Source organism: Haliaeetus leucocephalus, unplaced genomic scaffold (assembly GCF_000737465.1).
Source record: "Haliaeetus leucocephalus isolate CR32 unplaced genomic scaffold, Haliaeetus_leucocephalus-4.0 Scaffold495, whole genome shotgun sequence".
NCBI classification, from domain to species: domain Eukaryota; kingdom Metazoa; phylum Chordata; class Aves; order Accipitriformes; family Accipitridae; genus Haliaeetus; species Haliaeetus leucocephalus.
Window position 1 is genome coordinate 2,446,100 of NW_010972931.1, and position 27,050 is coordinate 2,473,149.

Here is a 27,050-nt window from a genome sequence, read left to right on the forward strand (position 1 = left end):
CAAAATGAAGAAGCAGAATTTAAAATAAATTACCTCAGTTATATTCTTCAGGTCACATTTTAATGCCATGCACTGAATAGAGCTGCTTATATAGATGGTAGATTTATTACAGTACATCTGACTGGTTTGGGATTATCGACAGTTCCTGCCCTGTGGCAGATGAGCGATGAGAACACAGATGTGGGGCACTTCAGAAAATAACCTCTGGTGTGGTCTGTGGGTGACTTGGGTTTGTTTGGGTTTGTTTTTATGGGATTGGTTGATGGCCAGGAGTGCTGAAGCAGAAATGGAGCTTTTCCCCATCTGCAAATGGGATTTTGTGAACAGATGTAACCATCAATCCAAGCTTTTTATGCTCACTGTCTTCTTTGCTTGACCCCTCTTGTTGGGAAAGGGCTCTTAGAACACCATGAAGAAAAACAATCCATTTGTTTTCGTATGGTGGTTACTGTCACTCCCACTCACTAGTTCACTCTTTGTATTAGTGAGTCTGGATGGCTGGTAACTAATCTCAAGTGTATTAATTAACAGGTAGTCTGTCACTGGACAATTACTTTAAAGGATTAAGTAAAGCAAGGTGGCTCAGCATTCATGTCTGAAAGTTCATATGGAACACTTTGGTTGTAGTTGATTTCATCATCTGTTGCTTCATTTCCCATTGTCTTATTCATAAGATTTGTACATATTTCAACTTACAAAGTCCGATTAGTAGAATACATGTCCTTTTGGCAGTTCCTGCTGCTTTGGGTAGGCTCCTTCATAGGGAACAGGTGCTTGATGGGTTTACCACCAAGGAAAACACCCCAGTTTGGTTCCGCCAAAGACGTGTGGGTGAGAATTCCCTCACAAATAGGAAATGCTGGATGCATTTCTGGGGAACTTTCTAACCAAAGGTACATTGGAAGAGGACATCTGCTCCTTGGGCAGTTAATTTCCCTGTGTGGAGTAGGGGTGGGTGGTAGAAAAAGGTGATGATGATGGATTTACTAGATCATCATTTGTTAAAACTAGGGCTCTTAAAGGGAGGTTCTTGACAAGGCACACTTAGGATTAATTTTTTAATGCATTCTTACTCTGCTAATGTTTGAACAGTGCATGTGTTCACATTTAAAGCAAACAGCTTGCATCCAGGGCATGCCAGTGCTTTATGCAGAAAGACAAGAAGTGGTATCCAGCAACCAGTGAGCCCTTCGAAGGACCTCTGAGCCTGCTGACAGGCGCAGTTGCTCTGCATGTAATTTGAAGAAAGGTATTGTGTCCCCGGTGGCTTGGCTTTGACTGAAAGATGGAGTTTTGCGCTCTCATTTTGCACTGAAGACGGGCTCACAGATAAATAGGTCACTGTCTGCGGAACTATATTGCACTAAATCGATTAGAAGCAACATGACCTTAAGCCTGATCTCCTTGCTCTACAAAGATACTGCTGAATTGTGGCTGCTTCTGAAGAAAAGCACAGGTGTGTCTAGTTTTTCAAATTTTCTTAGTTACTTGATTGCTGGTCAGGCAGGAACTCTGTCAGATAACATTATCCTACTGAGGGAAATGGGATGTGTTTTAGTACAAAGGCAGAAGTTGTACTCTTTTTGTGTACATTCATACATAAATGTAGTTTACTGTTATGGGTGTATGTGTTCTGTCCTTGCATAAATTTGCAGTGTATCCTTTTATTTGTGGATATATTTCTCGGTACATCAGATGTATCCACTCTTCCTGTATTTTACACGGAAGGTACTTTGTTCAGGATTCACTCATGCAGTGACTACGGCGATCAGAACCGCTGCTAAAGCTTACAAGGAGAATTTGCTGTTTCAGAGAGCCATCCTGCTGTTCCTGAATTACATTGGGTTTTAATTTTCAATTAATTGCTTTTTACGTAAATATCAGATACACAATTTCTCCTGATCCCTATCTGAGGTAGGGAAAAAGCATAGTTTCTTTCACAGGATACAATTTGGCATCCCCTAGTTGTTAGTATAGGAGGGTTAATCTAAAATGCATTATTTCTTAAATTCCTTCAGTCAGAGCTTTCTATAGGAATGTTGTTTCTGTTAAGATATAATGAAATAGTGGACATATTATTTGCTGTTAATAGTGCAGCTACAGTCCATTGCAAAACTGAAAGCATGTTTTGTGGAATAGGGACAAGCAAAAATTGCTTCCTTATTCTAGTGCTTGAATTCACATTTCCAGTTCTGTTCGCCGCTTTTGGTATGCGTGACTATTGCAGGGGAGGACCAGAGAAAGAGCACTGAGTCTGTGAACTGGTGTCTTAACCTTCCAGTGTTGTTGCTTTTGAAATCTCAAATTTAAATGAAACAGGTATGTAAAGGGTGGATCTTCTTACTAATCTTTAATTAGTATTACTAATTAAATTATCAACATGTGAGTCCGAGTACTCTGCTTCTCTGTAGTGCTTCATGCTACTAGGGGTAAAACCAAAAGGCATGCTGCTTAGGAGGAATGAATGAAAAATTTAAGAAAGGTGAGGCTAGCCGGATGGAAAAGGTGGAGGGATTAATCAGTCTGAGTAACTTTTGGTCTTTATGTGCATCCTCATTTGTGCTGAGAGGGGAGGGGTGGGTTTAGGAAATGGCTGATGATTGTACAAGAGAGCGAATATCTGTTTTAAACTGCAGAACCAGGGAGTGTTTTGTGTCAAATCATGGCGATGCATATGTAGCCATGCCAGGACTATTTGTGTAAGTTGCCAAGTTTAAAATAGGGGGGGGGTAATTTGTATTTGATTATTGAGAAATAAGTGAGCAGGGCTGCTTTTGTTAGCAACTGCCAAGGCTTGATTTGTCATCTGTTGACTGCCACCACTTCTTGTGGGCATGTTCAGTGTGCCAGAGAGGGAGAACTGTTGAAAGATTCTGTGTTCAAAGTGGGCAGGAGGGTTGTCCCTTTCCCCGGCACTGTTCTTACCCTGTACAGCACTCAGAGAAGGAATTTTTTGTGCCTACAGTTAGCAGAGGGGAGAAAATTAAAGTGAAGGAGAGGTCTCAGATACCTATCTTTCCATTCTCAACCCTATGAAAATTTCCAAGGAAAACAATGTCATCTTAGGGAATTCCTTTGTCAGTCGATGGCTGGGAATGAGGGTAAGATGGCAAAAAGGATGGACAAACTGAAAAGAGAGGAGGGGTTTGGGATATAGGCACAGGACTCAAGTCTCTCTTCTGCTTCAAGAATGTGCAGGTAGTTGTGAGCAGTGCTGGTTCTGGTTTTCAGTGCCCAAATGGGGATGAAAGCACCTCCTGTCTTGTAAGTACATCGCAGGACTAAAAAGTTTCAGACACAATTGGAGTGTTTCGGTAGCGGGGTGTGGAGCTAGCGCTGCCCGGCTGTGGCTCCCCAGGAGTTTGCAGGCTCTCTCCAAGAGACAGGATCTTGTTGAGGTTCTCCTAGTTTTCTTTGTAGGTAGGGGAAATGTGGAAAGAGGATGACTGGAGCCCTGGCAGAGGTCTTCTGTGTGTGAATGTAGTTGAGGGGAGTGTTCTTAAAATCTGGCTTTGTCAGCCTTATTTGCAATGAAGGTGGACTCCCTTCAGCCACTGGAGCCGGGCGCAGCACTTGGGAGTTGCATGTTGGAGAATGAATGATGCAGCAGGTGAATCACCATAACTTTCTCCATCTTGGTGTTAAGAACATGCCAAAGCTTTATCTGAAAGGAGGAAAGCAAGGCAAGTCAGTACCGTGCTTGTTTGCCTATGAGACGGGTATGATGTGATCTTCTCAGAGCTGTAGTACTGTAGCAGGAAGGGATCTGCTACTAAGTGATAGTTTTGCATCCTGCAGAGCTATTAGTTGTGGACACGGGACCCTTATGGAGGGTTGTGAACAGTTCTTATGAAACAAATTATTGGCTGGATTTTTTTAGAAAGCAGAACTACTTCATCGTGACTCTGGGATATTTCCTCTTCCCTTTGGAAAAGCTATTTCCTTAGTTTTCTTCTTTTGTTTTAATTTTGTTTTCCAGAAAATAGATAGACTTTGTAATATATGGTTGCAGACAGATTTTATTAGCCTGAGATTCACCAAGTGTATCAACATAACTAGATTTTACCCTATTCTGTATTTATTTTTAAAATCAATATACCGAATTTAGTACAGAATTTAGTTTGTATGTGTTTATTTGTTGTAAGGCCACGATATCTATGTTGGAAACTTCTCTTTTCTTTCCAGGATTGTGAGGTGGGCTTCAGGACTTCTCACCAGGGAATTCCTTCAGCATTACAGCAAAACTTAGGCTGGAAGGGACCCCTGGATGCTGCCTAGTCCTGCCTCTTGCTCCAAGCAAGATTAACTTTAACTTTAAAGCAGGTTTCTCAGAAACTTGTCCATCTGAATTTTGTATGTCTCCAAGGGTGGAGATCACTCAGCCTTGCTGGGCAGCCTTGTGCTTGGCTCTTCTCATGGTGAATTTTTTCTCTTGCATTCAGCTGGAATTTCCCGTGCTGCAGCATCTGACTGTTGCCTCTCATGCCTTTGCTGTGCAAAGTTGCAGTAAAGACATTCACTCCTTTCTAATAAGTATTAGTGTCCTTTAAAAACTAAACACTCCAAACATCTATAGAGCAGCTTAGTGGTGTCGTTGAAACCTGGTACTTACTGTGACCTAGGGACAGGTTTTTAAAAGTAAATCGCCATCTTAAAAGCACTGATGTGACTTTTTTTGTTGTTCATTTGGCTTTTTGTTTGTTTATTTTAACCTGCCTTCAGTCTCAGAGGAGCAGGCTGTCCAGTGAGGTCAAATGAAACTTCAGATGAGAGTACCCACCACCAGGGAAGTTCAAGGTCAAAGTTTGTTCTTTAGCTTCTTCACTGCACGTGATGTGTGAGAGATTCTGCATCTCATCATTACTGTGTTACCTTGAAACGAAGGGAGCCTTATATGTTTGTTTCCTCAAATGCTTTTATAGCTACTGTGTCTCAGGCACTTCTCTAAGCATCAGATATTTGGAACTTTTTTTCATTTACATGGCTTTTCTCTTCAAAATGCAGTGCTACTGCATTTCTGTTTTGTACAGAAGACACAAAGCCTTTGAAGATGGAGGAACAATCACTTACAGTGCTTTTTAAAGACCCTGGCTTTTATAAACCTTCATTCCACAGAGCCTGTGGAATTGTAGCAAAGTTCAGCTCTACTGTACTTAGTCTTGTTTTCTTTTTTTATGCTCAGTTAGATGAGAGAAATTGTAGAGGTCATCTAATTCAGAATAAGTGATGTATCTATTCACTTCTCAGTTTGAACATGACAGGGTTTTGTTGGTTTTAAGTTCTAAGCAAGGATTTTGTGTTTCATTTCAGACAATTTATGGACCATGGCTTCTCATAACAAACAGCAAGTTGTAACTTTTTAAATATGCATCTACTTTGTACTTGGAACACACAAAATAGGGGATTTCTTTTGTTCCAGAAAGCTTAAGTAATTTCCCTGTATGCCCAAAAGGGCAGATTTTAAACAGAAAGCTGTCAATCTTTGGACTTAAAGTCTAGCAAAACCACCTCTCAAAATAGAAGTAACATCAGTTAGACTGTTGCACTTATGGAAACAGACTCTAATGGGTTTTTTGCAGGTGAGACACTGAAATAAATCCAATAAATTATATCTTTGATTTGTTTTGCACAGTCGGTTTCCATCAAAAATAACTTTTTGCTTACAAGGCCAGAGCTTTATTTAGCAGAACTTGATTAGTCATTACAGCCATGTGCCAAATGTTCAGATTGGATAATGAATGGATGCTTGATTTGAGACCTAAAAGGGGTGAAAACGGGGGTCTGTAAAGCAAAGGAGGGGAGGCTCCTGCCAAACCTCTAGCATACTGCCTGCAAAACACTGGATGCGAGCAGCAGACCTGACTGTGTTGCATTAAAGGACTCTTTAGCTGCCCGGGAGAGATGCTGAACCATGTCCTGCCTCTGTATTACCTGAAGCAGCTAATACTAGCAGTGCTTTAGAGAGCCATGTGATGGGTTTCATCTTTTTAATGGTATTGGGCAGTAAGCCACAGTACTTCAAGAGCTGCTTCATTAACAACTCTGTTGTCCGTGTGGTAAGGGGGGGCAGCCCTTGGTTGTGAACTCGGCAGCCTCTTCTTTGTAAGTCATCTGTAGTCAAGAGTCCCAAGAACTGGGAAGTTTACAAACAGCTGCAAGTAAATGTGTCTTAGCTGAAAACTAGTACTCAGCTCCATCTAAGCCACTTAGCGAACACTTAGCTCTTCCTCCTGTCTCACACCCATGAAGTGCTTCACATCCTCTTTCAAAACATTAGTTTACAGATGTACAGTTCTATGGAATAGTGTGCTTGTGTCAGAGTACCCTAAAATACATTGTTCCCTAGAAGTGATTCTAGCTAGTCTCCGTATTGTTGAAATGATAAAATTCAAGAAAGACTTTCTACCGGAGCCTGCAGTGTCAGGACAAAGTTTAAAGTTTTAAAGTGAAAGAGGGTAGGTTTAGATTGGACATAGGGAAGAATTTTTTTTGCAATGAAGGTGGTGAGGCAGTGGAACAGGTTGCCCAGAGAGGCTGTGGATGCCCCATCCCTGGAAGTGTTCAAGGCCAGGGTGGATGGGGCTTGGAGCAACCTGGTCTAGCGGAAGGTGTCCCTGCCCATGGCAGGGGGGTTGGAACGAGATGATCTTTAAGGTCCCTTCCAACCCAAACCATTCTGTGACAACCTCACAGTTGTTAGCACTGCAGCCTAATGCTGTGATTAACATCAAGTCCTGTTTCCAGTGTTTCAAGCACTGTGCTGTGCAGGCTTGTACTGTAGCCGTGCATATTGGTAATCCTCCTTGAGTAAAGGAAGTATAATTTCTCTCCAGAATAGATGTGTACAATAAGCAATTAGATTTTACCACTTTGCTGTTTTATAAAAGTGATTTTAATTTTTAGATCAAGAGTAAAATCACGCGTTGTGTAAAATTCTATCTTGCTTCCAAAATACCACACAAAAATAGCGTTCCGTTTAGTGGAATTGCCAAGTACTCATGCAGCTGGTCCTGTGCGTGTTGACTTTTCAGTCAAAGCTTTGAGGCATGCTTTGAGATACGTGTTTTTCTGCAGAGGGAGGGTTGAAAGCAGGTGGCTTCAGTGGAGAAGAATCTTTGGTTTGTTTGTCTGAAAAGGTTGTCCACTTTAGAATACATGTTTAAGCTGTGTGATGCATCATCAGTTTTTAAGTCACACTGAAGATGAGTCCTATAATTTGCATATAGTTCTTCTATTCAGAGTTGATCTTTCTATTTTCTGTTTTTGTAAGACTTCCCTTTCTGCAATGCTTTAGTACTTAGAATGCAAAATTCCCATAATAATTTTCTCAGAGCATTAAATCTTATTAAATACAGTTGGCAAAATCTAACACTTTTGTTACTCCGTGGAGGCTTGCTTGCTTGCTAAAGTACTGAGTGAGACACATCTGGGTCAATTGCCGCCTTATCACTGGAGTGCTTGTTAGGAGAATATTCTCTGCTGCTCAGACTGTATCTAATATTTCTCTGCTTAAAAAAAAAGAAAATTTTTTAAAAATCTTTTCTTTTTGCAAAATCTGCTTCTTCTTGGTGACTAACTTCAGAAATAGTTTTTTACTACACACCCAGCATGATTTGCAGTATTAAAGAGTTAATGATGCTGCAGTTTTGGTAATATTTGTTAACCCTGTTTTGGTTCCTAGCAGTCTGAAACTGTCCTGCAAGAACAGAAAACGGTTTACCAGCAGGCAAATAGAATTGCTTTGGCTTTCTTCAGGATATCCTGGAAAGAGAATGAGAGGACTATTATTGTTGCAATAGCAGTAGCATGCCCATATGCACCAGGTGAATTCTTGCTTTTAGATGGTAAGTCCACGTGACGGTGTTGCTGCCCTTTATCTCCAAGTCCTCTTTGCAGCTGACAAAAACTTATGCTATAAGACGGTTGTGTGGCATGATTCAAAGGTCCCCTTCCTTCTCAGTTTGGGAAGGGAGTAATTATCATGATGCTTGAAATAGCACAAAGAACATCTCTTTCTCACCAAAACAGATTAGGTGCACTTTAACACTGTGTGGAGCAAAAGTGTGGCAAAACAGATTAGATGCTATAACTGGTAACACTTTCAGATTTCTTGCAACAATTGCAACATCCTCCCCCCCTTTTTTTCTGTTTTCGCATAGCTCCTAATATGATTTGTCTTGGTGTAGATTTTCTTCAAGTATAAAGAAATACTAGGTCTTGTGTTGATCCCTAGATTGCCTTCCTAATTACTACATAGTTTTCTTCTAGTTACAGAACAGCTAGTACTTGATTACTCTTGTAAGCCGTATTCAAACTTAACGCTGAACCCTAAGAAGCTGTGGGACTACAGAGTATGTGTGTCAAGAAGGTGCGACTGATGAAGCAGAAGAGGAAGATGATGTAGGTTTTGGCACTCGTAGTACCCTGTGAGTACAGCTACTCTACAGGGAAGCGAGAGGATTATATTTCCTCTGACGTTTGTGCTTTGAGGTGATATTATTTAGGCAAACTAAGTCTGAACTTTATTGCCTTTTGCAAAAGTGGAGGTGGAAGAAGGAAGAGAACAAAGACAAATACATCCTTTGACATGCGTAATAAGTGGACAAATCCAAATATTTTAGAAGAGTTTGAAAGAAACAAAAATCTTGGTTGGCTGTCAAAGTATGCTTTTGAGCAGCTATTTCATAATTTGAGTCAAGAAAATGGGGACTGTTACACCTCTTGTCATCTTGTGCCAGCCCAGCAACACTGCATTTGCTGTACACCTCAAAAGTTTTTTTAAAAGAAGGATCAGTGATTAATCTCCCTATATGAAAACAAACCGTCATCCTTGTAGTTTTGTCAATAGTCCTGTGCCAAAGCTCCAAGTCTGTGATCTCAAAGAAGAAAAGTTGGACTTTTTTTTTTTTCTCTTTAATTGTGATTACAGGAAGTGGGAATTACTTGGGTAAAGCAGGTGGTTCAGGAGGCATCTATATAATACAAACTTTTTTGGTTTTTCTGTTATTTCACACATGACAAGTTCCCATCCCTTGTATTTAAATAATGGAATTGCAGCATTTGGGGATTAATTTATGTCTCTTCTAAGTAGGTGCAGTGTTCTTCAGGTATGATTAAATGAGCAGAGTTATCAAGTTTCATTTCAATGGAATCATTTCAATATTACCAAAACTTAATGGATTATGAAAAGTGCTGCAGAAATATCATGGACTCTGAAAGATCTGAATGGTCAGAGCTTCTGATGCATGAGTCATTGAAAACACCACTCAATAAATGCCTCTGTTCACTGTGCATGGGCTTGTAGAGGGAACATCACTCCTAAGATTTTAGATTTTCTTTGGCAGTACCGCTTCCAAGTCTTGACTCAGCTAGCTCCTTACTTAACCTTGAAAATGTATGGGTTTCCAGCCTAGCCTATTGTAGCAATGGGCTACGTAGGCCTGCTGTTCTGTGCATATTGTGGCAATAGGCTATGCAGTCCTAGAAAATGAACTGATGTTAGTAATGCCGCAGAAGAACTACTTACATAAAGCATGATTCACTGGAAAGAAAAAGTATCTCAAATTAAACATCTCTTTTATGCACAGGGCTCTTGAAAGGAAACTGTCTTTTCTGACTAGGAGAGGAAATGGGAGATGTGGCTTGACTGTAGGCTGTTAAGCTTTTACAAGTAAAATTCCTACATACCTGTATCATTTAAAATATTTTTTGGACACCCAGTGCCATACAAAGCTGTTTGGAGCGCTAGGTTGCTTTATTTCTATTTGTGCTAGCAATTGGCATGCTGGTAGAGATGAAAAATCCGTGTTTCCTGCTTGCTTGGGATATTTTAGCTCACCAGAAATGAACAAGTTGAGAGAGCACTGTTCTACCCAGGTGATAATTTCCTTCCTAATTAGACTTCAGCAAAGATCTGCCTTTTGTATGAAAATTCCAGAAGTTTAATCACTCGCTTTTCCTGGCCCCTTGTTTTGATTGCAGTGCAGTCAAATAAAATAGAAATGAACTCTTCCTGAATATATTTCGAACCCGTGAGGTTTTAATACTCAGTTTACCAACACGTGCATGAACTCATGTCATCAGCCCAGCGTGGCTACAAATAGCACGTGGACTCGAGGAGCTCGGTCTGCAGCTGTTGTGCCGGAGCACACCTAGCACAGAGCTCGCAGGCATCATCTCTATTCAGTGGCGATTTTTAAAATTCAGTTTTAGAGCTGGAGAGCTCTGTTGGCGTCTTGACTAGCTCATTAGTTTCACGTGGCTTAGTGCGGAAGAGCGCTATCTTCTCCAGCTCTGCTGCTCTGGCCCTTCCTCCTTTGGGGGGTACACAAAGGAGCTGACTGTTAGCGATGGTGGTCAGGGGGTGAAGATAAAGAGGGAAGAATGAGGAAATGAAAGGTTTGCCTTCGGGCTGAGAGAGATGAAGGGACTGCTCTGAAAGTCATTATCGTACATTTATAATTACCAGATGGGAGGGTGCTTTAATGAAGAGATTTTTCAAATGAAGACCCCCTTCATAGAAAGCATTCAACTCTTGAGTGGTTAGGCTGTTCCAGAGGAGAAGCAAAACAAAACTGGTCAAGAAAGACATTATTTCTTCAATTTAAGGCATGAATTGCATAGAGAAGATGTAGACACATTTTCAGGAAAATCTTGCTGACTCAGCAAGAAAGAGGAGGAGGAAAATTTATTTGTAGTTTGCTTTATGGTGTGCTACTGGGATCTGTGCTGAAAGGCATAATTGTGTCCATATGTGTACAAACAGGTTGGCTTTCAAGTTGGTATAAAGTAATGGCCATAGAATTTCATGCAGACCTACTCAAAGGGTGGTGTAATTCCAGCTGGCTCAGTGGGAATTGGATTAAACCCATTACAAGAGGCTCATGAGTCATGCCTGGAGACTTCCTTCCACATAACATAGGTACAGTCTGTTCAGACTCCCCTCCAGTGTTGTCTTCTGTGAAAGTGGTTTTGCTTCTGCATGTCAGGCGAACTCTGAATGATGAAGAGTTTCATTTTGATTGGAAAAGAAAGAGGAGCCTTTTACCAATGAATGAAAATCTTGACTTGAGTGACATTGATCATTTTCTCAGATCCGGGTTTCTTCAGGGCTTACTGGCACCAGGTAATTCAAGCACAAGTTATCTTTGTGCCCTTGTGCTTCAACCTGTCATCCTGCTTTGTTTGAAATGCAGTCAGGTGCCTTTGGTGGGACGGGGTTGGGCCCCTCTAAGCCATCATAGAGACAGGACTTATCAAAGCAAGATTTAAAATTGAATTAGAAGATGATATATCCATAAGATTGTGGTTCACATTTTTAGAGAGAAAGGCTTTTTTAAAATAAGAACTGATTCCTTATATTAGTAAGATGACCCTTCTGTCATCTCTTACATTTATACTTTAAATGCTAGATCATGTGGGTTTTTTTAAAGAACCTCCAGTTGTTGGCTTAGAAAAAAATCTTTGTGCGTTCCCAGTTATTACATGTGTTCAGTTTTAAAAAATAATAATAATAAAAAAGCAGTAATAACTTCACAGAACCTTATTTTACTGTTTATTAGCACCTACAATACCAGGTGCACTATAAATCCCAAGGGCTTTCTTTTAAGCAAGCTACTCTGGAAAACTCTTTAAATGAGCTCTTCAAGAAGGACTGGATGTTCTAGCATGTTTTGATATAAGCATCTTTTTTCAGCTGTGGATGTTGGATACAGTAAAACAGACAAACTCTTAGGTCTCTGTTTTGAAAATGCTATGTAAAGCAGTTAAGGTAGAACAGGGAAAATCATGGGCTGTGTCAATCTTAATCCATGTAAGTGGAAGTAGAGTTCGAGCCTACAAGAATTCCTTAGAAAACAGTGAACAGATTTTCAGTAATTCTGTATTTTAATGTGCACTTAATTAGCTTACTAAAAAGGAAATTGTCCCTAAAGAATGTACCAGGTGGCAGGTTCTCTATTTAAAGAATATTTCCAAGAAATTATTTTCCACAAAGTCCATGAGCATAAGGAGCCTGTGCCCTTCGCAGTCTATTTAGCATGCGTGCATTTTGTTACCTTACCCTGTTAAGGAAATAGCATATTCAAGTAGTGATGGACAAACTTAAAGTGAAATAAGATTAAATCCCAAACAAACTGTGATGAACTCTCTTTTCTAAATGTTGCTAAATATGAAGGAAATGATGCAGAGTGATGAGTTTTTACAATTGCATCTCCTCTGAAAGGAAACAGGGTACTGGAGAGGGATTTCTGGCTAAATCTGTGAGCACTGATACGGGGTTCAAGCACATCCAGTCAAGCTGCTGGATATGAACTGTTAGCAGTTCCAAGAGTTGCGTTTTCTTGCTTTGTTTTTTACTGCTATTTGTTATCTCAGTTGTTTTAACTTATTGAAAAATGAGCTCTGATCTCAATGTGTATTCTGCTTCCAGAAGTGTGTCATGAAACCAGACCAGCAAGAGCAAGATGAGATGTGCTTTGGTGGAGGAGAGAGCAGCAGGAAGGGCTTCTGGGGGTTTTTTGTCTGTAAACAGACACAGTGTGCTGCTCCTCCAGTTGCAAACAGACTGGCTCTTAAATTTGAGTTAAAACCAGGGGGAGGAAAATACTGTCTTTTCAGTGAAACAGTATTTGACAACAAGGTTGTGGGGCTATCCTGTGCTGGTTGCAAAAGCTGCTGCTCCAACCAGAGGGAACACTGGGGCAATCAAATCTAGACTTGGGTCTTCATATGGCACAAGTCAGGACCGCAATGGGATTGATCACATGGATACAAGAGGAAATGGTGATCATTACATATCTGGGAAACATAAAGAGTTTCCCTGCCTTACGAATGTCTTGCCTGCTTGAATGTTCCATGTCACATATTCACTTAGGTATGCAAAACATCCCTATTTTATTACATGCTTAGGCTGCAATAATGAAAATTATTTCTGCCTGTGACTGTAGGCAGGATGGCATATTACAAAGTGATTACATTCTTTTCCCTTTACCCATCTCTCACCAAAAAATTAAGCACTGACCCTGTAATAGTTTATATTCAAGTAAACGGGTCCACCTGCAGGCATTGGTTTGCCTAATCAGGGGTATTTACCTCAGTTTCTTAAACACTGCTGCAGGAGGGCTCCTTATATTAAAAAGCACTGACAGCAAAAATAAAATCTAAAATCCTTTTTCCTTTAGAACGGCAGGGTCCCCTCTTCTGGAAATGACTTGGCCATCTGAGATTGGACTTTTGAAGGATCTGTGTTCAGTTTTCTCTTAAAACCATTAAGATGATGACATAACTGAAGGTCTGGATGAAATATGACTTAGCAGTTAAATGTACCCACTTATGGATTTGACAGCATGGAATGCAGAGGTCTTCTGATCAAGGAGCAGTTCACCGGATGCAGAAAAATAATCTCTGATCAGTGTGTGACCTTGAAAGTGTTCATGGGTCTTCCTCTACCCGACTGGCCGAAAGAGAACAGAGAAGTTCTGTTTCCCAGTATAAGTTGTTGCTTATCTGGAAGAAGTAACTGAAATTGGGGGGGGTTTGCTGTTCTCAAATAATTGCAGTTCTCAGAATTTTGCATACATGAGAATCGCTTGTAAAGTGAGTGGCTCTCCACTCCAGATCTAGCATTTTAAAGTTCTCAGTAATAGCAAGTCCCTTCCTTGAGGGCCAGAGCTCTACTTCTGTTTGATCAGCTTGTACTTCAAGGCAGATGACACTTATCCTTACATGGCTTTTGGATTTTTTTACTTACTTTTCCTGTGCATATTCACAGTTCTGAGTGTCAGATTTGAGTCTATCTTAACGGCATTTCAATGTACATTAGAAAACAAAACTTCTTTATACAATGTCAGATTAAAGGAAATGTTCAAAACCAAATGATGAAAATGCTAGGTTATCCCTTCGCTACTTTTCAATGAGGCTAACAATATAGAATAATTAATTTTTAGGAATTGCAAGAGTAAAACTTTGTTTCCTTGTAAAAAAAATGAGATCATAGTTTAATGAATGAGGCAACTCTGTCATGCAGTCTTTATTGAGGTCAGCAAAACTTAGGTTTCTGCTTGACCTCTAGAAATGTGCTGTGGGAAACGCTTCTGCTCAAACACTGTGGCAGAAAACAAAGATTTGGGAAAACAGTATGTTTGTCATCAAGCTGAAGTGGAAGGGCTGAGATAAAAGATTAAGCAATGCTTTTCCAGTTGAGGTACGAATGTGTGTGTTAAATGTGAGGATGTACTTTCAAGCCTGTTCTACCTACCTTATTGAACACTGTTGCCTTGGGGTATTTGAACACTAGACAACAGGCTAGAGGGATCCTAGGTTTCCCTTTTTCATGTGAGTTGAGAAGATTTTAATAAAAAATGAATTTGATATGTAAAAAACCCACTGTTTAACATCATTCCTGAGGAATATTAGATCTATAGTGTTTGGATGAGTGTCATCCCGTACCACTTCTGAGCATCAGCAAATCCACATTTCTTTACTCTTTTATCAGTATGCTGTTCAAAGAAAAGTTTGCCCTTGGCAAACACTTGAAACACTGCAGACATTTTCATGTATTTTTCAAAACTTGGACGGTTTTCTGAGTGTTTGTGTTCTAGGGATGACTTTTTTTGATGTCTGCTGTGAAATTTTACATAAAATGACTTTGCAATGCAAATTTTTTTTTTCTTCCACAGATGAAATCATGCATCAGGATATCATTCCCCTCTATGCTGCGGATATTCAGGACCAGTTAAAGAAACAATTTGCTTACCTGTCAGGTAAGATTGTGGTGTTCCCTCTTACAGACATTGCTTAGATGTATGGTTCGGCCTGTTGTGCTTTCACAGTTTCTGAGGTCTCATATAGGAGAAGTTCATATTTTATGAGCAACTCAAAATACAGACTATCAAGACTTGTTATTTAAGGATTTACAAAAAGAAAATTTATTTTTTTAAAAAAGCATAGTAGAAATTTCAAATTATAGTTAATCTTCCAGGATCCAGGTTAGTGGGATGGAATTGAGGGTAGGATAAAAGAATTAATGGGTCAAAATAAATAAGTGCTGGTGAGCCTGGTAGAGGAACATGTAGTCTCCTGTAGTCAGTGCTAAGGGAGCTGTGGGTACTCACCCTGTGCTCCCCAGTGCTCGCAGCTAGGACAGGGCTCAAAGGCTGCTCTAGAGCTCTCTGAGCTAACAGCCCTCACTGAGGAGAACTGGAGAGTGCAGCGTGGATGCGCTGGTGGTTGCTGTGGTCTTGCAGTCCTCAGCCCACAGCCTCAGCTGCCACTGGCTCTGCTGTCTGGTGTGATACTGAAGCCCAGGCTGACACCTTGGTCTTGACCAAAGTGGTGGAGCGAGCACCACGGTAGTACGTTCCCCCGCAGCCTCAGTGCTGGGCTGAGGCATACGTAGCATCAAATTCTGGACAGGGTTTTTGACTTGGTATCACTGCGTGCCTTCTGCAAAGGAACCCGCTTTTAGGTGTAAAGCCATCTCTAAAAGCAGCACAGCCATGTTCACACAACGCAGTGTCTTTGCCCCTGGATAACCTGTGCCAAGTAGGTGATACAGGCCTGTGTTTGTGCCATGCAAGGGTTGGTTGCTGAGCTTGGTTCATCTTTATGCTGGGACCACGGCTGGCTGATAATGGATAAAGGAAGGTAGTGCCTTTGCTCACTGATCAGGCTGTGTGGCAGGTGTCTGATAAGCTGCTGAGTTTGTTTTCCTGCCTGTAAAGCTCTTGCAGGTGTGCAAGCAAACTTGCTGGAGTTTCTGCCCTGCCTGCCCTCCAATACATAGAGAGGGAGAGCATCAGTGGCTTTGCAGAGCTGCCCTGCCTCCTTCAGCATAAAGGAGATTTAGCTCTCTGGGCTGAAGCTGCGCTTTATGACTGTTCCCTCTTCCTTTGAATCCCTCCCTACATCAGATCAAGAGACACAGAGGAATGAAGCAATGTACTGCTTTGCTTGGCAAGAGCTCATTGAATCTTGTTGTACTCATAATTAACCATTAATTATGATTTATTCTTGCCACACAAGCTAAACTAAATGTGAGTCTGTGGTAGTGACTGTGTTTTCTATGGGGTGGTGGTGGTAGCACTTGGAAATAAGATCATTTTGCTCATGAAGTTGGCTGTTCATGCTCTATTTGAGATGATGGTGTTTAAGCTACAATTCTCTTCTGGCAGTTTATTTTTTTGACTTTCCAAGCTCTTCTTTCTTATCCAGAGGCAGAAAATGGCTCATAACAGTGTTATGCAAGAATCAGCCTACCTAGGAAACCATAAGTAGGGTTTACATTTTGCCCCTCTGAAGTGAGGGGGGAGAACGGGTGACTACAGTAGATGAATAAAATCTCATCGAGTCCAACAGCAGATTGTTCACGTCTTAAGATTGTTGAGTTTGCATAGCCACAAGAATCTTCAGCACTTATTACATCCACCGTGCAATAGAGCTTAGTAAGAGCAGCCGTTCCTCATTCTATTTTCTTCTATTTATTCATGCTCATGTCTATTAAAAGTCTGTTTTGTTTGCCTGAAATAGTAGGACAGCTGCATTACTGTGGACTGTGACTATATCCTCTGTCGTATTTTATTATTCTTGGGCAATTTGACTGTTAGGCATTTTCATTTCACTTTGGACTTCAATTCTTTTATCCTAATATTTTCCTGCAGCGCTGTTAATTTTCTGTGCTGTACCAAATAGTGGTGTTATGGGTTCTGTGAACAAGGAACAGAGCTAATATTTTGATACTTGATTTATGTACAATTTGTTTGTTCTTGCAGTTGGGCTTACGAGTGGCTTTGCTGTAATGCCACTGAAGACATTCACAGTGTGGGTGAAGGGGACTTCTTTGCTTATTACTAAGTTGCCTTGGAAATAGAATCTTGGGACATAAAACTCATTAAAATGAAAGTCCATAGATTACAAATACTTTTGATAGATAGCATGTTTGCGGATAAGGTGAATTGTGTAATGTCTTAGATGCATTTCAGTTTTTATTTTTTGGCTTAACAGCAATGCAACATATACTTGAGAATTGCTTTAGTTTCTCTAACAGGATGTATCTAGGTCTCATGGGACACTTGCCTGAATAGTGAATGAAACCTAGTCTGCTTCTGTGGCTAAAGGCTGTAGCCCTTTCTGAGCTGCTTTCTGTGTTTTGGGCTAAATCGGGGTCACTTCTTTCTCTTGGTCTTTTTTCCTCTGCAGGTACAAAGTAATTCATGTCCCTCATTCTGCTAGATTATAATGGAAATGCTACAGGGACACCCGAATTAGGCTTGAAATGAAACAAAATAAAGCAAAAACTTTTACATTAATGCTTCAGTTTTTCAGTAAATATAGCAAAGTGCAATGAGATCTAGGTGCTAGCTACTCCTACAGATGCTGAAGGCTCTAGCTCTTGCTCAGCAGTGAGTATGCAGTCATGTGTTCAGCTTGAATCTAACGGAGGGGCAAGCTGTGGGTGAGGTTTTTAATCATTCACATAAGTTTATAAACACCGATGTTAATATTTTACCTCAGGCCCAGCTGTTTACTTTTTCCCTTGGAGTTTTTTCTTTCTGTGGAACAAGGTCCTTATCTTTGCAAGAATTGTTACTCTTTTTTGTTGTTGCTAATCTGTAGTAAACATCCGCTCTACATGGTTGACTGTTTCACCTCTCTTACTTTTTTTTTTCCTTTAGTTAGTATTTGTGCAACCACTTTTTCTTCTGCATTGCAAAGGGTCTTCTGACCCCCCCCCCCCCTTTTTTTTTTAATCCTCACACAGGACATTGGAAGGTCCATTTAAAAGTCTCTGGAAAATGTATTCCTTACAGTCTTTCATTCGCATTTTATATTTTCTTTTGTAAGTATTTTCTTTTCTCTTTCCTTGATTGGAAAGTTGCTGTGTGACATTCATACCCAACTTTGGAACTATCTGCCATTACTGTATGCAGGTATGTTAAAATAAATGTAGATGAAAAAGAGCGTACAGACAGGTGTGTATGTTTATATGCATCTTAAATCGAACAAGCTATGTGATGTGCAAATGGGAGTCTTGGCCACCATGAGTACTGAACCAATTATTTCAGCTCTTTTCCTTTGAATGCCTCTTTATGCATTGAACAACTTCAAACAAAGTATTTCCATTAAAGGAAATACAAATACAAGTTCATGCTACTTGCATTTTTGCCTATCAATTCATAGTTGTTTTTCCTGCAGTTGAAAAAGTTAGCATTGGTACTAGCTTTCAAAATGCTTATATCTTTGGCCCTTTAAATTATCATTCTAAATAATAAGCTTCTCCTTGCTCTCTGTAACTTTATTTACTTGGCTGTGCTCTTGCTCTCCTCTGTGGAAACGACCTGAAAATACCTCACTGGTTAAACTGTTGCCTTTGAAGTATCCAGGGGTGGTGAGTCTGTTTGTAAAATTGTGTTTGAGAACTTTTGAGTGGATCCTGTACCACATACATTGCATCAGTTTGTTTAAAATATCAACTTGATTTTTGTTGCCGGTATAACATGATCAGTGTCTATGTTGTATATTGACAGTGGTGGAGGTATTAGCAGTTTCTCCTTTGCACAGGTGTAAGTTTAACTGCTGTTTTATATTTACTGTGCTAAACCCACTGTCTGCAGAGATTTAAAAAAAGAACAGTAGTAAAGAGAAAGGGGAAAAAAAAAGAATCCTTGGCTAAGAAGTCTCCAGTTCAAACAGAATCAGGTACAAATTTAGTTATTGCAATCTGATTTCTAAGCCAGTATACTTGCTGCTGATCAGTGTGGGCAAAATGCAGCTTGTGAAGTTATACAAGTAAAACTTCTCTCTCATTTCAAGGAAAGAATATTTTAATAAATTCCTCTTGATTCTGTTTTTCTTTGCAAAGGATATGCCATGAAGCTTTTATCCACTACCTCATTGAAATCTACAGGTAATTTCAAATACTCCAAATACTCCAGTTAAGTATATTATGCAAGTACAAAGGAGAAATTCTTTATCAGAAACATACAAACATAATAGCTGAACCACCGCAACGGAATTATACACACCCAATTACAAAAAAAGGATGCAAAAACTTAGATGAACTCTGAGTGCTACAATTCATGAAAATAGTTCAATATGTACAGAGTAATTTTTAAAACAAGTGACTGGAATTTTAATCACCATCCAAAAGAGTAGTGATTTAACTGTAATGTTTTAATAAATTCAGGTCTGTTGGTGGAGTGACTATGTCTAATTACTTTAGTCATAACCACTGGAAAATCATCTTTCTCCTTCTCCTCTAGCTCACAGTCCTGAAATTTCAGCCACAGCCGTGGAACAGCCTAAATTTATTTGCTGGGCGAGTTCTGTCCACAATGGCACACACAAGCCCCCTCTCCTATTTCTAGTCTTAAGCAAGGATGCACTGACCTATGTAATTGGAATTTAATAGTTTTATGTGTTCCTAAGACAAACAAGTATCTCTTTGAGAGCATTTTCTTAGTCTAATCTTAGTATCTTTTATTTTTTTTTAATCTAAATTTCTGAAAGAATATTAAAACCCCTTACTTTTTGTTAAAAAATACAAACACTGTTGTGACTATGTAAAGGTCAGGTTGGATGGGGCTTTAAGGAACCTGATCTAGTGAAAGATGTCCTTAGCCATGGCAGGGGGGTTGGACTATGTGATCTTTAAAGGTTCCTTCCAACCCAAACTATTCTGTGCTTCTGTGATTCTATGAAAATGGTTAAAACCATTCAATATTATTTCTTTTTGAAATATTAAACAAATGCCTCTTGAGTCCCAGCTTTAGTTTTTGTTTATTGCAAAGAGCAGAAGAGAACGCATCAGTCCGTAAGTGGGTGCAATCAGTCTGTACACACTGTACCTGAAATGATTCCCAGGAATTTTTTGAGACTTGTCTCATAACATGCAGCTGTAAGGAACATTCTCCAAGTGAGAGGATTATTACTTTTCAATCTAAAAATGGAAACACCATAGAGGTAAAGAGCACTAAAGCATATGTCAGCAATTAAAAAAAATAAAAGTGCAACACCACTTTAAATTAAGTAGATCTGCTTCCACCCTACTTCTGTGAGCCTTCATTAAAAGAAAGCTTAGTTATTAACTCATTTATAACTGACTTTGGCAGCCTATTCAACTGAAACTTCTTTAGCAGATTTAGTATCAAAGAAAACACAGATTGCCTCTATAAAATGGACATTTTTCAGTGGCTAAACCTCTACAATTCTAGTAAACTTCCAGTTAGAGCTCTTCTAAATTGATCTACGCGCCTTGGTCTAAGGCCAGTTTTTACAGCAGTGACAGCCCTGTGTTTTGGAGAAACATGCATTTTAAAAACATGTTGAATTGCATTAGCTCCATGGGTTAGGTGGCAAAATGACTTAAGTGTGCTTAGGAAATAGCACTTCATGTTCCTGACTTTTGTATATGATTATTTAAACAGTAGCACCAACTGTTAAAATTATGCAGACCCAGAGCATCGTGATCTCCTGTACGAAAGGAGTGGAAAAATGATCCTTGGAAAACTAGCTGTGCTACTGTGAGATGGGACTGGTAAAGTTTACCTTAAATCTAGGTAATTTACCATTTATTCTTTATATTCTGCTACATCTAACTTTTCCCATCACAGTTGCAATCTCTTTTGCATTTGTTTTCTTTTTTTTATTAAGCAGGTAAGGTGATAGAGAAGCACCAAGCCAAGGAGATTTGCAACACTGTTTTACACAAATTCTAATCCAGAGGCATATTAGTGACTTGGTATCTAAAAACAATCTCCCATGAGAAACAATTAGTATTCTTTTCAACTTAAAATAGCATTGACAGAGAAGATTACAAAAAGTATGAATTTTACATCTACTAAAAAAACACACACATGTTCATGTGAACACACACGTAGAGAAAAGGGTAATTCCCCACAGCCCTGTGAAAGACATGCTAGTTTTTTGGTACGGCCATCAAAATTTGGAAGCAGCAAAGAGATTGCTCAGATTTCCAGGGAAGAAAAGCAGATTATTTTGTAATGTACCCCTAATTATTCTGCTCCTGTTTGCATAAGAAAAGGTATTCTCAAAAACACTCTGCCCAACCCCACAAAAAGGAAGCAAGGTAGCTGGATATAATTAGATGATGATGGAGCAAAGAGGTGGGTCTTCTAGCCTGAATCTGTAATGCAAATGAAATGGTATTCAGACTATAAGAAAAAAAAAACATGATCTCTGTGCTGATCAATACGCACACACGAGATTCAAGAGCATCATCGTTAAATGGCTCGGATCTACAGCTTTCGTTCAAAAGACCTAGCTTAAGTAAAATTAATCTTGTTTGCAGTCATGTCAAAAGAGGGGTGCTTTTGCTGGAAGGTTACTGTGTGAATTGTTTTTAATAAGATATTTTAAATTTTTGCCTTAAACCTGTGTTTCAAGAATGATGAGAGAAGTAAAATTGTTCATTTTGTCACTCGAATGCTTTCCCTCTCACTAAAACAAAAAACAACAACAAAACCCAAACATAGATGCCTAAACTTTCCCTTTTATCTCCTCCCTCTAAATTCTGTGGCTTGATTTACTTCTGGGAGAAGGGAAGAAAATCAAATTTTACACAGCTAATTTAGGAATAAACTGTAATGCTGCTTTTGCAGAGGTGAAGCAAGAAAAAGTGATTCCAAATAAAGGGAAAAAAAAAAATCATTCCTTGCTGCATCAGGTTCATTATGAAACAAAGGACACTTTAAAAAGTGAACTCACCTACTGCTTTTACTATTATTTAATAGAAACAAAATTTATATGTAGGATTTTTACTTTGTTATATTTCGTATGTCAGGTTGCTCTGCCCTAAACTCTTTTCAGCAGCGAGGTCCTGATAAGGAAAAGCAGTTGAGCAGCATTTGAAGGTATATGTGTGCGTAATTGTCCCAGCAGGAAAATACTGGAGAAAAAGATAATCAATGAACAGCAATCTTTAACAACACATGGTGGGACAGAGTCATCTCCACCCAAGATAACCACAGATGACTGTGCTAGAAACTGAAAACTAATAGGCAGTGTCAAGGCCGGATGGCTCTATTTGTCCTTGACAGTCGGTGGTGGTCTGTGAACTTCCCGAAGGTCATAGTCCGTGCTTCTGCTTTTAGGACATGTCCTGTAAGCCATTTGTTGTTCTTTTGTTTCATATGTCCTATTTATAGAAATTAAGTAGAACAAAGCAAGTAACCAATGGGGATACAGCAAATAATGTATAACTGTACCTAAAAATAGATATTCTAGAGAGAGCAGAACACCTCGTGAGCAACAGAAATAATCATTATCATGGCTGAAAAATGTTTTTAATGAGAAAGGATAATGCTTTGGTCCTGAGAGCCTGGGTAGCATAAAAAATAATAGATCAAAATTGCTCTTAACTTACATTTGTGTTGTGAACATTTATATAGCTAAAATTAACTCCCTTGACTTAACGTTGCTGCATTTGGATGTGTTGTAAAGGTTATGTTTGCAAACTTGTGACATTTGTGTAATAGTTGCATTTTGTTGTTGTTGTTTAAATGGATCCAGAGCACGTTATTTTCTGATGTAGTTTGATTTCAAGAGCTACACAGCGGTAGCACCATATTGCCTGTAAGCTGCTAGACTGAAGTAATATTCACCACAAATTAACACAAGGATACTATTTGAGCTCTTCTAATTACATGTGGGTTTGGAGGGAAATGGTGGTTTCTCTTATCAGATGAATCTGAGCTCATATATTTCTCTTGTTTTTCTGGTGAGATTAGATGCAAAGGCACTGGAAGTAGGTAACGGCACACTAATTTTCACAAATCACTGTTGCTCCCATGATCAGTGTTGTTAAAACAGTTTACAACTGATTTCTGTGCAATTGTCAGATTTGAGGGCTGGAAAAAATATCCTTGTTACTTTACCACGGTAATTTTTGGCTGTTTTTCTTCTTTTTGAACTGTGAATCAAAGATGACTTTTCAGCAATGTGTCCCTGCCACCCCCAACTGTTAACTTCATGCAGTTGCTAGTGCTCAACAAGTCCTTTGTCCAGCCTGTCTTTATGAAAATATACTTGCTTAAGACATGAAACATTAACATTGCCTTTTAAAAAAAATTACATTTTGCTTATAAAAATGTATGTGAAGCGTATTAAAAAGCATTGCGTTTGTGAATTCTACCGAGTGATGCAAATGCCAGAAAAGGTACAGATAATGACATCTAGCTCAGCAGCAGCCATACTGCAACATAGGTGTTCAGCTCTGCTTTACCTTTTGTAGATAATCTGAGAAGTTGAACAGGAAATCCCATTTTGAACACTTTCCCCATTTCTTTTAATGTCCTTCCCACTTCTTTTAGACTCTCCTGGAAGCAGAGCAGCCAGCTGAGCGGGGAGAGGTTGCATGAGTAGGTTCAAACTAGTAAGAAGCTTGAGTTCAGCTCAAGATGGAGATTTGCCTACTTTTAATTCTGAATTAACATTTTTTTCCTAAATTAGTTCATTTATTTCTGAGTTGTTTATATTTACAAACAGTTGACATTTATCAAAAGAAAGATGCACTGCCATCTGGTGTCAAAACTGTGTTTGCATGAGCAAAGATGTTTGTACAGAAAAAAAATTTAATGGGTGTAACAAGTTCCTTCCTATAAAACATCCTAAGCTCTGAAGAAGAGACTAGACTGTTCAGAATAAACAGTGTCCACACTGATGAGCCCTGTACCAGAAAAAAACGAAGAAACACAGTAGTTTCCTTACTGGGAAATTGCAGGCTCAGTAAAGGGACTTGCATGTTAACACGCCTGCTGCTTGTTTCTTTTGTAGGTGGAAGAGGGGGAGATGGATGCCCTGTTATCACCTTTCCAGACTATCCAGCTTTCAGCGAGATCCCCGAGAAGGAGTTCCAGAATGTCCTGACCTACCTGACGAGCATCCCAAGGTGAGCACCTGTCTAGGAGAAAATACCTTTTTATGTGCTAAGTGATTTTTTTCACATTCAGTCACGTATGTGATGATGTAAAGGTCAGGCTTGGTATTTAATTAAAGGAAAGGAAAATGCAGCTTATGGTGCAGTGTCAGTAAGTGTTGATCAGTGACAGCTGCCCAGTGTAGTTTTTAGATAAATTATATACTGCTGTTTATATTTCATCAGAAAATTACTTCCTGGTATGTATGGATACAGATTCTGTGGTGGACGTTGTCCTCTAGTTTCTTATCTTTGCTGTGTCTTAGAGTGCAATGTTCTGTGTTTTAATTGAAAACATGTATCATTTTGGCAAAGCATGCTAATTCCTGGATGCTACTCAAGATGTTACTCAGTGTGAGGGAATACTCCATAGTTACATACAGAGGTTTGGGACAAGAAAGAAGGTGATGGGGAGTAGCCAGCATGGATTAAACAACAGCAATTGTGTTTGACCAACGTATTTCTTTGATGAAATTACTGGATGCCTGAATGAAGGGAAGCTGTACATCTCTCTTACCTCACCTTAAGCAAGACTTTCAACAGAGTCTCCCACAGCATCCTTGTACCTACTTGGAGTAGCTATGTTTTGGTAGGTGGGCTGCTGGGTGTGTGAGAAATTGCTTGGATCATCCAGCTTAAAGAGTGGTGGTTAACGGCTCATGCTCTACCTGGAGACAAAGTTCCTCAGGGAACCATACGTATCCGTGCTGCCTGACATCCTTGGCAAGGATCTGGAGGAGGAGATGGAGTGCACCCTCATCAAGCTGGTGGATGAGAAACTGGTGGACCACTAAGTACAGCTGAGGGAAGGACTGCCATTCAGAGGAGCCTAGGCAGGCAGGAGGTATGGGCTGACAGGAGCCTCATGAAATCCAGCAACAACGAATTCCAAGTCCTGCAGTTGGGATGGATTAACCTCCTGCAAGAGTGCAGGCTGGGATCTAACTGGCTGCGAGGCTGCTCTTCTGGAAAGGACCTGGAGGGCAGCAGGCTAGATGTGAGCCAGCAGGACGCCCTGGCAGCAGGGAAGGCTGGTGGCACCAGGGCTGCACCAGCAGGAGCATGGTCAGGAGTGGGTGACAGTGGGGGATCTACTGGCTGTCTTTCTCCAGACTCCACCTGCAGTGTTGGGCCCAGCTCTGAGCTGCCATAGGGTGGGGGTTCACAAACTGGAGTGAGTCCAGTGGGGCTGGAGCTGATGTGCAGGGAGAGGCTATGGGAGCAGGGCTTGCTCAGCTGGGGGAAGGAAAGCTGTGGGGGCCCAACAGCCACCATTTCCACCAACGGGGGGGCTGTGGGGAGATGGCAACAGGTTTCTCACAGAGGTGGGCAGTAGGGAAAGGCAGGCCCAGGGCGGGAGTGGGAACAGAGAGGTTCTGACCTGGATGTAAGGGAAAAAAATGGTTGCTGGGAGAATAATGAAGGACTGAGACAGGCTGCCGAGAGAAGCTATGGAGTCTCTGTCCTTGGAGGTTCTCAAGACCTAGCTGTACAAAGCTCTGAACAAGCTGGTATGAATTTAGAGTTGACCATACTTTGAGCAGGAGGTTGGACTCGAGACCTCCTGAGATCCCTTCAAATCTGAATCATTGTATGAATCAAGAAATCTCCTTTGTCTTTCCCAAATTGGGCTATATGGCTCTCCCAAATTAAAAACTCTTGGAAACACAGGTTGTGTAGCACTGATTAAGTGTTGTTCTCGAGCTGTATTTAGCGTTCTTTTCGCTGACAGCATTCAGTGCAACTCAACATGGACCGTGCTGAATTCACAATTGGAACTAGTCATGGCAGATGTCCTTCATGCACGTGTGTGCTTTTGTTTACTGTACATGCATGAAGAGAAATAGTAGTGTTCTTGTAAAGGACTTTCCTTTTAATTGTTTTGTAGGACCTGCTCCCGGTGAGGGAATACTGGTTATATGCAGCCCAGTACTGTGAGATGCCCTCCTGGTTGTACTTGTTAATCCCTAGTTTATCAGGGAATGGAGCTGTGAAGCTAACAGCCAATTTTTGTATTTTCTTCGTTTATCTTTGTGTTGGTTAAACTGCATGGCGCTAAGCCTCCCTTGATGGTATCTTTCTTGGATACTGTTATAAGAAATAATTATGTACTAAATTCACATCTGCTCCTCCTTTTGAAAGTCCTTGGTGGTGCGCTTCATGGTGGCCCATTGAACTTCTGCACAGAGTGGGGTTTATGTGAGAAATTCTGATCAGAACAAACAGCATCTGGTGCAGTGGGGGAGCACTGAGTGCATCCCAGAGCATCAGTTTGGCAGGAACACATTTTTACTAATTAAAAGTCTGGGAGCAGATTTTCTGGAGGTTTTTCTGTTAGTTTCCTCTACCGGACAAGAATTTTTCTATGCGTATTGAGCCAGAAGTGGCTGTTCCTTAAGTCTGGCTGTTCTTGTAGGATTTTGTTGTTTCTTTAATTTATAATTCTTTAGAAAGACATCACTGTTCTGTGTAAATGAAGGAGATGGCGCAGCTGGCTAGACATGAAGAGTAAGGTATTAACTACTGTGAATATAACAATGGTTTAGGTATTAGGGTGATGACACTTCAATTTCATCCTTGTAAGAATAATGCCACTGTTAAGATACTGATAAACCTGGGACCTTTTTGTGCCTGAGAAAACTATAATCTCAAAGGGCTGAAGACATCCCTGACATCTTCACTAGAGGTTTTACAAGCTTACTGTGTAAAATCGTGTTTATAAGCCCTTGTGCAGGTTTATAGGAATAAAAAAAACTACAGAAATGCCGCTAGCTGAATGTCAGCATATATCCCCTTATAAAATATGTTTTGTTAATGATAAGTTATTGACGGTGTATACCCCAAAGAGGGGCAGTATTGTAATTTTCCTTGAATAGTGATATTTCTAGTGCTGTTAAAGGTGTTATAAGGTAGGATTTTTGCCATTATCTTAGTTTTCAAGGGCTAAAATTTCAAATACTCTTTTGGATGCTTTTGAAACTGCTTTTGAGGGAAGTGGGGGCAGTTAGTTAATCATTTATTTATTTTGTAAGTTTCTTCAAGAGGCATAAGGAGTACAGATCTACAGAAAGGATAGAAATGCAGCCTACAGCTTTTATGCATGGACTACTCTCCAGAT

At 40.0% G+C, this 27,050-nt stretch overlaps 1 protein-coding gene across 1 annotated transcript in view; it reads left to right on the top strand.

The window, feature by feature from the left end:
* Positions 1–27,050, top strand: part of MCF2L (MCF.2 cell line derived transforming sequence-like) — an 86,693-nt gene that overhangs the window by 5,184 nt on the left and 54,459 nt on the right. The window contains exons 2-3 of the mRNA XM_010575633.1: positions 14,679–14,762; positions 23,791–23,905. Of these exons, the coding sequence (XP_010573935.1) occupies positions 14,679–14,762; positions 23,791–23,905 (199 nt within the window). The remainder of the gene's footprint in view (positions 1–14,678; positions 14,763–23,790; positions 23,906–27,050) is intronic.